The sequence below is a fragment of the Vulpes vulpes genome, chromosome 1 (genome assembly GCF_048418805.1).
Source record: "Vulpes vulpes isolate BD-2025 chromosome 1, VulVul3, whole genome shotgun sequence".
In the NCBI taxonomy this organism is placed as follows: Eukaryota; Metazoa; Chordata; class Mammalia; order Carnivora; family Canidae; genus Vulpes; species Vulpes vulpes.
The window spans coordinates 84160444-84172993 of record NC_132780.1 but is presented as its reverse complement, the minus strand read 5'-3'; the positions used below and the strand labels follow the sequence as shown (position 1 = coordinate 84172993).

Here is a 12550-nt window from a genome sequence, read left to right as displayed (position 1 = left end):
TCTATTTAACCCAGAGCATATACAAGCATACACACATGCACACATACACACATATACCCATGGTAAGAAAAAGTTCTATTACTCAATTTTATAACCTGAAGCCAGGATTATCCTCAAATTACAAAGGATTTGATATAAATCTAGTACATAAACCTAGACTTTTCCTACCTTTATGATGAGTTTCATGTATCCATTCTTCATTCTTTCAATATAGCCTTGGTTATGACTAACCCTGTCCATTATATTTGCTATCTCAATTCTGAACCTTAGTGATTAGTGGGTGTCAAGGCCTCTGTGTTCTCCCTTCTCTCTAGAGGTGGATACTTGTTTATATGTTTTTTAGTATCAGTTACATTAAGGGGTGGTCAGGCACATGTACCTCATCTAAATTCCAAGTCCTAATGAAAAATAATTGGCTTTATTACACTAGAAAAAGTCCCCTTTGGGTATGAAAATGAACAAGGAATAAGTGTAGACAGAGAATCATCTTGACCACATTTGTGTTTGTCTCATATACCCTCATCTAAGAATAACTAGAAGCCATGAGGGAAAAATCTTGATACGTTGCCCAATTACTTCAGTAGAACTGAATCCCATGATTGAAGCATTATCCAAAAATGGTGTAACACCTGGCATCCTAGAAAGCAAAATTCCCATAAAACAAAAAAAATCTCGCAGTCAACAGAAATATTGGCCCAGTGATACTAAATTCCATATGTTCCTCAAATGCATTTTTGATGAGTGTGATTTGATGAGATTGAACAAGGTCAGTTTGCAAACACCTGACCCCAATAGTCTAAGTTAGCAGTCTAGGTTAACTACAGGCACAGACAGTGGGTGCTACTTGAGAGAGTTCCTTGTGGTACATTAAGAGCCTCCTCTAAGTTTGTTCTTATTCTGTGACTTCCAAACTGTTATTGCCAACCAAGGCTATATGCCTCAAGGGTTCTTGTTTAATTAGATTCTTAAGTTACCTCTGTGGTTATTTCCCCCAGAACAGAAAGGTACACTTCCAGCTAAGCTCATGGACAATTGTGTCCAGAAGGATTGACCCTTGAGTAGTCTGGGAACTCAGATAAAATCTTAGGAAATCAGTTAATAGTTTCTTGTGGCTAGGTCAATCTGAGGTCATAGAATCTAGAATATTAATTCTTAGTGGTGTGTTTTTTTTTCAAATAATTTTTGTCTGTTTTTAAATTTTCTCTATAGAGTAATGAATGGAACATCTATATGAAAGAGCCATGCAAAGTATTCTGCCTCTATGTCAACACGTTCCATGTGAAATAAATCATGGTGACCTCACCATGTGATGAAATATGTGGAAGTCCTCTTTATAGATTATATAATCTACAAGTAAGAGAGAATTTTATTTTGCACACACAAACATTTATTAATGTGGTGGCAAACACCACATCTTTCTATGAACCTGCTGAGTAAAATATCACTCTTGGATTACAACTAAGTGAGAGACAGAGCAACATAATACTTAAAAATGAGAACTCTGGAGTCATACCAGCGAGGTGTCAGGCTAGTCACCACCACTATACAGCTGTGTGATCTTGAACAAGTCACTCAACCCATTAGTCCCTGGATTTTCTGTAAGTAAGCTGGATATAGTAATATCACTGATTTCATAAGTCATGGTGAGGTGAATAAGATAATATGTGTAAAGCATTTGATTAAATTCCTATCACATAGAAAGCACCTGATTAAATTTCTATCACATTAAATTCCTATCACATTTGATCATGTTATCTCTGTATATGATGCTGGGTCAGGTTTGATGGAATTCTTGCAGATTTTTAAAACAAAGCTTGTATTTTAGAAAAATTTTAAGGAAAAGTTGCAGATTTTTATCAGGGAGTTCTTATATTCTCTGCACTCAAGTTTCTCCTATTGTGAACAATTCATATTGCTATGTTACATCTGCCACAATTAATGCACCAATATTGGTACATTATTATTAACTGAACACCATATTTTTTTCAGATTTTATCAGTTCTCCTTTTTTGTGTTCCAAGAACCCACCCAATGTATCACATTATATTCATTTATATTGTCTCTTTAGACTTCTCTCTGTTCTGACAATTCTTGAACTTCCTTTGTTTCTGATGACCTTAACAGTTTCCAGGAGTTCTGGTCAGATATTTTATTTAATATTCCTGAAGTTGGGGATCGCTGGGTGGTTCAGCGGTTTAGCACCTGCCTTTGGCCCAGGGTATGATCCGGGAGACCTGGGGTTGAGTCCCGCATCGGGATCCCTGCATGGAGCCTGCTTCTCCCTCTGCCTGTGTCTCTGCCTCTCTCTCTCTTTCTCTCTGTGTGTCTATCATGAATAAATAAATAAAACCTTAAAAAATTTTTTTTAAATAATATTCCTAAAGTTGAGTTTGGCTGATGTATTTCTTACGGTCAGACTGGGATTATGGGTTTTGGGAGGAAGACCACAGACATGAAGTGTCTTCTCAACACAACAGATTAAGAGAGTACCCTATCAATTTATTACTGATGATGTAACGTTGATTACCTGTCTAAGATAGTATTTACCAGGTCTCTCTTTTAATACCTCTTTTAATGCTGTGCTCTTTGAAAGCAAGTCACTAAGTGTAATACCCCCTTTTTGAAAGCAAGTCATTAAGTATATTCCACTCTTAAAGGATGGGGAATTATTCTTCACCTTCTTAAGGGCAGGACATACATTTTTTTGGAATTCTGTATATATTTGTCTCTTCTCCATTTATTTTTTTAAATTTAATAATTTATGTATATGAACATGGACTTGTGAGTAGATTTTATACTTTGGGTTATAATTCAATACTATATTGCTTATTTTGTTGCTTAAATTGTTCAGCTTTGGGAAGACCTTTGGGTAGTCTTTCAGTTGACTCTAGTGTCCTTTTGACATTTATCTTGTTTTTTTGTTTGTTTTTTTGTTTTGTTTTGTTTTGTTTTTTTAGCACTTCCTTAGTTTCTGGCATTGCAGGATGCTCTAGGCTCATCTTGTATATTTTCTGCCCCAGCCCTACAATTGTTTATTTCTCCAAGAGTCTTGATTCTTTTTATTAGAAAATGGTTTTAGAAACCAAGACCTGGGCACCGGGTGTGCTTATTGCTTTTGGGTATTATAGCTTCAGTCCACTGAATTGAGAAATATTTATATACCAGTCCACATCTAAATATATATATATATTATATATATTATATAAATATAATACTATATATAATTATATATAATTATTTCTATATAAACTTATGAATATATTAAGCTAAACTTAAATTCATGCTAATGCCTTCAGCTTGATTCCAGTACCACATGGTTTATTCCAGTTTCCCCCTTTGTTTATCTGTAACTTTCCATTCCAACTATGATAAACTTGGCTTCTACCATCTGCCATGCATTGATTTATTTGTTCAACCTTGGTGCATGTACAGCTATTTCAGAATTGTTAACCCACACTCTATGGGAAACAATTTGGCCAACTAGGCTATATTGCTTGTATTCCATTTCTGAATATAATTTTAATAGATTCAGATCAGCCCTCTAACTTCTCAAAGAGGTTCTTCTTATAGAATCTATATTTGGCATTCTTGTTTCTTTAAATATGCCCTTTATAATCTGAGCAGAGCAGTTGACATCCAAGCAGATTTAAATAAAGTCTGCACCCTGTATTTGTTTATCAACAGATTCTGCTAAGAATTCTTTTCCTATATGTGCTTGACAACATTAATCTTAAAAACCACTCTTTCAATTTCTGTGACACATATTGACTAAAGTCTCACTAGCCATGAGTTCTTATTGGGGCCTTAGGAATACCAAATTTGATTCTTTCAAGAGATGTTATTGGAAGACACTGCATAAAAAGGAATATGCCACTCAAGAAATCCCAACAGTTGCAACATTGGCACAGATAGTATTGTGATCTACACGGGCTGTTGTCTACTTAAAATATCAACATAAAATACCAACTAATAGTGACCTAGGAAGATGAACCATAAATTAAAATCCATAGTAGATCTCATTCTTAGGTGGTACAGGCATGCTAATAAACCTTATGATCTATATTTAAATCCCAAAGTCTGTTTAGAATTTGATAGGCTTCTATTCCAGGCTTCCAACTTATCCACTTGACATATGAATTCCAGGGAAAAGGCTGAAGGATATGAAATTGTTTAATATGTACCAAAGTATGTTTCTTATGTATTGTATTTTGTCAAGTTATAGATACTTACTGTATTAATAAGAAGTCAATTATGAAAGTACATAAAATGCCAATGCCATATAATTCTATGGTATTGTTTCTGTAATAAATAAGACTCTATATTGCCTACCAGACAAGGCTATATATTAAGTCCTAATTAAATAGCTCAGAGATCAGTAGAATATTTACAAATAGCTATTATATTTCTGCAAAATCCACTCTAACCTATTAGCTCAGTCCAAACACTGCAACATAAAACTGGAGGTACATTAAAAAGGATAAACTATTGACAGGAACTCAAAATAGATCATAATAGCATTGAATCATAGAACTCTCTTACATATGTAGAAGGAAGCATGTTTCCTATCATCCGTAAATAAGTAGAAGCGGTGCTGTGAGCATAGATATGCCTTCTTAGAGTTTGATAGAGACCCAGAGGAGTAAGCAAGGAATCTGACCCCGCAGGTTGTTGAGAAAAGAGTTGGTGCCTGATGAATTTTAGCAACATTTTAACTTCTCTCTGTGGTTAAAGCAGCCAGCTCTCTGTAACATACTTTATCTCTATGATTACCTGCCAAATGCTTACTGCAAACCCGCAAAGATTAGTTACCCAGGGGGAGTGGTTTATAACTTCATGACAGCATTTTGTGCCAGATCAATAATAAAGGCAAAGGCACATAGCAAGCTGCCCTTGTTTTCTTTGAACTATCCCTCTAATTCAACGTACTGTTACTGACTGGATTCTCAGCACCATTTCAACACAGCAGCAATTGTCCTCATTTGTTTTTCACACACACCATAATTTTTTAACGAATTACCTAAAATGCAATTGTATTTTCAAGGAATTGAGGCTTACCATATATTATCATCAATTTGCAGAGAGCCTGCTGTTCACGTGTCATATAAGTGGGGGATTTCTCTCTTAACAAAAGATTGTGATGGTGAATTTAGAAAAATGTACTGCTCACATATGTTAAACCCAGGTGGGTTTAAGCAATAGAAAATCAACTAATAATAACAGTGATAATAACATATGCTCGGTTAAATGAACCTTCCTTTCTTCTATCCTACATAGGAGTTAATTTACATTTTAATAAACTGAACAGAAAATAATGGAGGGATCATATTTTTCTGTGGTGTGAACAGAGAAAGGCTAGGCAGTTGTGAATTTCATCACAAATTCTCCCTGGAAAAGCAGAAAGAAAACTTAACAGTCTAGATCTTCAAGAAAAACTGAAGGCACTTTAATCCTTTGAGGTCATTATTTTTAAAATGATCTGATTAATTTTTCTTCAATTAATCTGATATTTAGGTCAGTTAGAGGAATATGAATTTTATTTTCTTAACAATATAAAATAATACAGCCCTTTCTATTTTGATCTGAATTTAGAGTGTATCAAATGATATACTGAGTATATAATGCTTTCAGATAGAGAGGCTGTGCAGAGTTAAAAATGCCAAGAAATCAGAAGAATATTTTCTCTGGGATAGTTATGTTTATCACTATTTCCCAAAATACTTCCTTATTTTATGATGAGATAGAAGAATGCTTGTTTTGTTTCTTTTTACTTTGAAATTAATATTGAGGGTCTAAATTTGAAAAGGCAACTAGATTTATGCATAGTGGTGGGGTTGCTCTAATGAAATAGAACAGTCATCAACCAAAGTACTCTTTTGCACTCCAACATTCTCTCAATTTCTATTCTTTATCCTTTCACTTTCAGCATTCAAACTGAGACAATTATTATTATAAACTCAGAAAAAATAAATATCAAACTGATTGTTTTTTGCTTACAAATGTCTTTTCTGTTAGGGGAGTTCTCCAGCGCTTGGATACTTGCATGCATAGTGCCACTTGGTCCCTGCCAAGGGGACTGGAGGCCCCTGCCTCTATACTTATTAGCTACATGACCCTAAGCTTAGGACCCCTGGGATTTCAGCGGAACAGACAATGTACTTCCTTCCCAAATTTTATGCAGCTAAGAAGTAGACCCAGGAGTCAAACAGATGTTGTGTTAGTAATGTGATTGTATATATAGAAAGTTCAAAATAATTTATTGAAAATTGGAATTAATAAAGTAATTTAGCAAGCTTGTAGGATGCAAGGCTAAAATACAACTATCAAGAGTGTTTCTAAAAAAAAAAAAACAAAACAAAACAAAAAAGAGTGTTTCTATATACTAGCAACAAATAACATTTTTTTTCAAATATGCCAATTGTTGCAGCATAATAAAAATCAAATATGTAGATTCTGCCCACTGAAGAACTACAAAACATTGCTGGGATGGATTTAGGAAGCTCTAAATAAAGAAAAGCATTCTGGGCATGCTCTAAATTAGGATCTTGACATCAGTTACATGGTTATGAACTTATGTAAACATTTATTGATCTGTACAAGAAAGATTTCTGCACTTTACCATGTATGAGTTATACCTCAGTTAATTTTTTTAAGATTTTATTTTTAAGTAATCTCCACACCCAACATGGGGCTCAAACCTATGACCCTGAGATCAAGAGTTGAGTGTTCCACTGACTAAGTTAGCCAATAACTCCCCCCATTTTTTTTAAAAGTTAAAAACAACCAAAAAACTAACGGAAAGACAGAAACCACACTGGATTAAGGACATAGATTAGATATATGGCCAAGATAGACTTTTCACTACTTGATCCTAGAACTAGAGAGATTAACCTGTCTAGCCTGCTGGCAGGGCTACACAACAGCCCACATCTACCCAAAGCCTCAGAACCAGCCAGAACCTTTGAGTACTGTCAGATGATTGTTTCCAAATGTGAAAGCAAAGGGCAGAGTTGAGCATGCCCAGTTTCTTCTTTTTTTTTCTTTTTTTTTTTTTCCAGTTTCTTCTTAAAATGAATCACTCATCTTTTACCATTAGGTAAGTGAGGAGGCCTGAAGTGCTAGTTAATAGGGAGTCTCTTTAATAGAAGCATTTAACTGAAAGAAGGGAATGAAGCATTAATCAAAGGGAAAGAAGTTCCCATTTGTGACTTAATTTTAGTCTTCACATGTTGTAAAAGAGTGATCATAGAAGCTATCACATATTGTGTAAAGAGTAAAACGATAAACTATGTGAATGGCTTTGCCATGTAGCAGTAAATGTAGAATTGGAAAAGCAAAGCATAGAAACTTTAGAGGGGCAAGAGATCTTTAGAAAGATAAGCTGATCCACTGTTGGTTTTTTTTTTTTGTTTTTTTTTTTAATTAGGAAACTGAGACCCAAGGAGGTCTAGACTTTTATGTAAGTTCCATGGCATGCTGGAAATGTATCGACGTATTGTAGCAGCACTGCATCTGCATCTGGGTCCCAGGTGTTCGTGTGCCTCGTCCAGAGTTCTTTATGCTATACCATTCTACAGAATAGACGTCCTAACTGGAAGCAGACAGAACCTCCAACCCTTCCCCCTACTGCCATGAAGATCCTGTTTTCAGAGGGTATGCAGTCAGTGCTCCCTCCTTCCCCCCTGTGAAGACCATGTGTGCTGCCTCACCCCAGCAACAACTTGTAGCCCTTATTGTGTTGTAGCAATAAGAGCAAGATTACTGCTTAGAATCAAGGTAGCTATTTTTACAATCCACTCTGAGGTAGTTAGGCAGGTATTCTTTTGAAGGTAAATAAACACAGTCAACTACAATTATTTGATTCTATTTAGTGTATTAGGAAAGGTAATGATTTAATGATACCCTAGTGGTCTATAACAGTTAACACACCACAGAAAACTGAATCATAAAATCCCCTTCTCACTAAAAATCCTGACATTAGTATTATGAAAGGGCACTAAATCCCAGGGAACCCCAGTGTTTACACCTTCCCACCAAGTGACAATATTATTATTGGATTCTCTATTCACTGGTATGAAAATATAGGATATGGGGGGGGGGGTACAGGGAAACCTCTAACATATTCTGTTTATTCAGTGACAGATCCTTGCAACATTATCTGAGACAGTTGCTATGGCAAAGAAAATGGTCCCATAAAGGCCAGATGATTTTCTATGTTGCACCTTCCCAAATGCTAGCTCATAATGAGCTGGGGTAGTAGTTGATGGTGGCACCCCCTTCATGTGCAGACCCAGTGGGCTTGCAAGGTAAAGAAGTGCATGTGCTCGCTTCACATTTACACAAACACACAAACTGTGTTTATTTTGGAAAGGCGTGTGAATTACAAATATTTCCTGCAAACATGTGCCTAGCTTCCTGGCCGCCTGTATAATGAATGGCCCTTCATGTGCAGACCCAGTGGGCTTGCAAGGTAAAGAAGTGCATGTGCTCGCTTCACATTTACACAAACACACAAACTGTGTTTATTTTGGAAAGGCGTGTGAATTACAAATATTTCCTGCAAACATGTGCCTAGCTTCCTGGCCGCCTGTATAATGAATACTGACAGGATGAGTTTCTTTGTCATAGTTTGCTGTTAAAAGACTGGGTGTTGGTACTTTTACTCAGAGAGACAGCTGTGCACATCTGGAAGGATCCTAGGGAGAAGCCCTAAACAAGCTTGATGATGATCCTGGTACACAGTAGGATGCCCTCCCCTCAATCACCAAAAAAGTTCTGCATCTGTAGATTTCTATATCTGTACCCACACTTCCCCTGAGTGTAACAGAAAAAATAAGAATCAGGATTGCATTTGGGATACCACTGCTCCTTCCTCAATTGTAAATGGGGAGATTAATGTCTATTTGGTAGGATTATCATGAGCTCATTATTTGAACAATGTATAAACAATCCAAAAATAGTAGCTAGTGTTAATGTGTATACTTCCCATTAACATTTACCTACTGTTATCTAATGTAAAATTAGTTAAAATTGACAAGAATAGTCTACTAATTGTTTATTGTACATGTACAAAAATGCATGTATTTTTATATACATATAAGAATAACATCATAACATCAATAATAGATACACTTAGAGGCTGGTGTGACTCAAGAAACATCACATTTTAACCAGTTTGTCTTGTTTACACCTGTGCTTCCAGAATCATTATTATTTCACTCTCAAAAGTGGCCCAGTTTGGACAATAAGTTATATGACTGCCCTAAATAAGAATCAAAAGGAAAATATTGATCCCAGAGAAATCCAAGAGCAATTACAGTCTCAATGCTTATAAATAACATACCCACCAGACAATCCTAGCTTAAAAAGTTTGTACTGGGGACATCAACATAATTTTGAAAATATATAATACGTCTTTAATAGCAGTTACCAAACAAAAACAAGAAACTCAGTGGTTGTTAAGGCTTGCCCCAACAGAGAATTTTTCATGAAGAACACTAGGTATTCATTCTCCTATTTTCTCACAGTTTGCTCCTGGCTTCTTTAATAGCTGTAACTTGAAACAGGTGGTTTTGTATTGACTAGAATCCTTTAAGAGGCTGCTGCATTGAAGGTTATTTGCCTCTCAATTTTTGTCTGTTTTTTTTTCTCCCCCTTTCTTTAATTCCTTGTAACTTCTTTCATTCTAGCAGTTTTAACATTTAGTTCCAGCACTTGGAGGTTTCAAACAGTCTTTAAAGCCTTGTTTAAAACTTAACAGATAGATGACAGTCATTTATCTCTTTAATATTCAAATATAAAAGAGAGAGAAAGGAAACTAACATTAAGAGCCAAGAGTTCTTGGTGACAAACCAAGTTACCCTATTTCAATGACTTCACAATTTCGCAGGGATGTCTGCTTTATATAAACTTCTATACTTGCTCTGTGTGGTTTGGTTTTAAAGTGTATTCTCTGCCTGTCTTACTTTTTACTTCCTTTCTTCCTTTCCATTGAGAAAATATTAATTTGAGTAAATCACATTTTTAATAATTTCCTAGTAAGCAATTGTGGAAGACAGGGTGAGATGGAATTCTTCCCATCTTCAATCTGTCCTTGGTATTTTGTATCTCACTTTAGGGTAGCTACAAGTATTTTTGTCACATTTTCAACTATATCTAAATAATTAAGTTTTAAAAAATAACTTGTTAGCAGCATGTGGGTGGCATAGTCAGCTATACATCAGATTCTTGGTTTTGGCTCAGGTCCTGATCTCAGGGTCATGATATTAAACCCTGCATCAGGGGTGTCAAACTCCATACTCAGCTTGGAGTCTGCTTGGGATTCTCTCTCCCTCTCCTCCCTCTCCCTCTGCCCCTCCCACTCATGCTCTCTCTCTCTCTTTCTCTCTTTCTCAAATAAATAAATAGATCTTTAGAAGAAATAACTTTTTAGAAATGTCTTATTTCTCAAGCTTAACATCAAAGTCAAAGCTGTTTATCATCTTATATCTTCCAAACACTTCAATCTTCTCTCACTTCTCTGCCACTCTCCGGTAGGAACCTCAGTGTCCAGTGATCTACCTAGGGTGGAAGAAAGAGGTCAGCTGGCTGGGGGAACAAGGAGCTTCGTGCTATTCTCAACCCCATCAATGGCTGAACTCATGGCCTTTCCCAGCTTCTAGCACTTGAAGCATAAGTGGAATAGATCCCTCACTATTAGTCTAGGGTGGGGATAAGGGGAAAGGGGAGGGAAAGTCCGCTGTAGAGAGAAGCAGATTTCTGGAACTAAGTACAAAATCTCTGAATTATGCCAGTGATGTGTTCCAAATCTATTTTGTTTTATAAACCTATTATCTTTTTTCAACATATCCAATTGGTTTCTGAATTTCTCATCTATACCTAAGTCCTTAAGTTGAAACCTCTGTATGGTGCTCATATCTAACTTTATACTATTCTTGTGATACTTGCTTGGCATTTGGGGAACTTTTGATCACTGTGACATAGGTAGAAATGATTGCAGGGTTTTTGAAATTCATGGGTAAAGGTTAAAGTCTGAAATTAAATGTGTTGTATGACTTTTCCATCAAGAAACAATTTACCAGGGTGCCTGGATGGCTCAGTGGTTGAGCTTCTGCCTTTGGCTCAGGTCATGATCCTGGAGACCTGGGATCAAGTCCCACATCGGGCTCCCTGCATGGAGCCTACTTCTCCCTCTGCCTGTGTCTCTGCCTCTGTGTGTGTGTGTGTGTGTGTGTGTGTCTCATGAATAAATAAAGAAAATCTTTTTTTTTAAAGAAACAATTTACCTGAGTTTCTAATAATCAGCAAATCTGATTCAAATATTTCTATAGTTTCAACCATATATAAGGAGAGATTCATACTACCCTGTTCTTCTTCTTTTTTTTAATATTTATTTATTTATTCATGAGAGACACACAGAGAGAGGCAGAAACGTAGAAAAATGGAGAAGCAGCGTCCTCACAGGGAGTCCACTGTGGGACTCGATCCCCTGACCCAGGAGAACACTCTGAGCCTAAGGCAGATGCCCAACCGTGGAGCTACCCAGGTGTCCTTACCTAGTTCTTCTTAATCTGGGTTTTTGTGGCCCTAGAGATGGAAAAATTAGTGGAATCATCAAGAGAAAATATCAGGGTTTAGGTCACACACAAAATGAGTTATTATAGATTGTGAATTGTCATAGAGGATATAAAAACATTTTTTCAGTACTGTGATAGAGGGAGAGTTTTAATATAAGTCTCTGTGAGCCAAGAGGGAATGAGTTATTTTTACTGCTCCTTAAGGACTTCCTTGCGATATTTGAAAGTTCTTTATTTTCACCTCTATGGAGTTTACTTCATATGTTATAAAACCATTATTGAATTCAGAAAATAAAATTGAATAAACTATTTGCAGATAGAGTTAGAACTAGTCACATGCATGAGGCTTGAACAAGTGAACTTGGTTTTTCCTTCCTTGGGTCTCCAGTGAGACCCCTGAAAAGCATCTAAGAATTGAACATATAATCCTAGACCTCATTATTGCAACCTTGGTAGCAGTCTGTTTTATGTTGCAGGTAATGAAAGCTTAGAAGAAAACTATGTTCAGGACAGTAAGATGGGGTTTGTCATCAATGCTATCTATGCCATGGCTCACGGGCTGCAGAACATGCACCACGCCCTCTGCCCAGGCCACGTGGGCCTCTGTGATGCCATGAAGCCCATCGACGGCAGCAAACTCCTGGACTTCCTCATCAAGTCCACGTTCATCGGTGTGTCTGGAGAGGAGGTGTGGTTTGATGAGAAAGGAGATGCTCCTGGAAGGTAAAGCAGTCTTTTCTGTAATGGGTTCGAATAACCTTGTGACCCTCCCTGAGCTAGACAGATGGCAACTTGGGTCCATTTGGTGTCATGATTTCTAGGTGTCATAAGGATAGATACAACTAGATAGGTCAAAAGACAGTTCAAATCTTAGATGGAAATTATGTTATAAAAAGTTGAAAACTTGTTGGTAAACACCCACAATCCTGTTTTCTTCCAGTGCCACCTCCCCACCAGCTATTTATTACCCTGGCCTT

The 12550-nt window shown here is 36.5% G+C and overlaps 1 protein-coding gene across 5 annotated transcripts in view; it reads left to right on the top strand.

The window, feature by feature from the left end:
- Positions 1–12550, top strand: part of GRM1 (glutamate metabotropic receptor 1) — a 396100-nt gene that overhangs the window by 315650 nt on the left and 67900 nt on the right. For all 5 annotated transcript variants that reach the window (XM_072718885.1, XM_025997970.2, XM_025997973.2 and 2 more), the window contains one exon: positions 12050–12296. In XM_072718885.1, coding sequence (XP_072574986.1) covers positions 12050–12296 — 247 coding nt within the window. The remainder of the gene's footprint in view (positions 1–12049; positions 12297–12550) is intronic.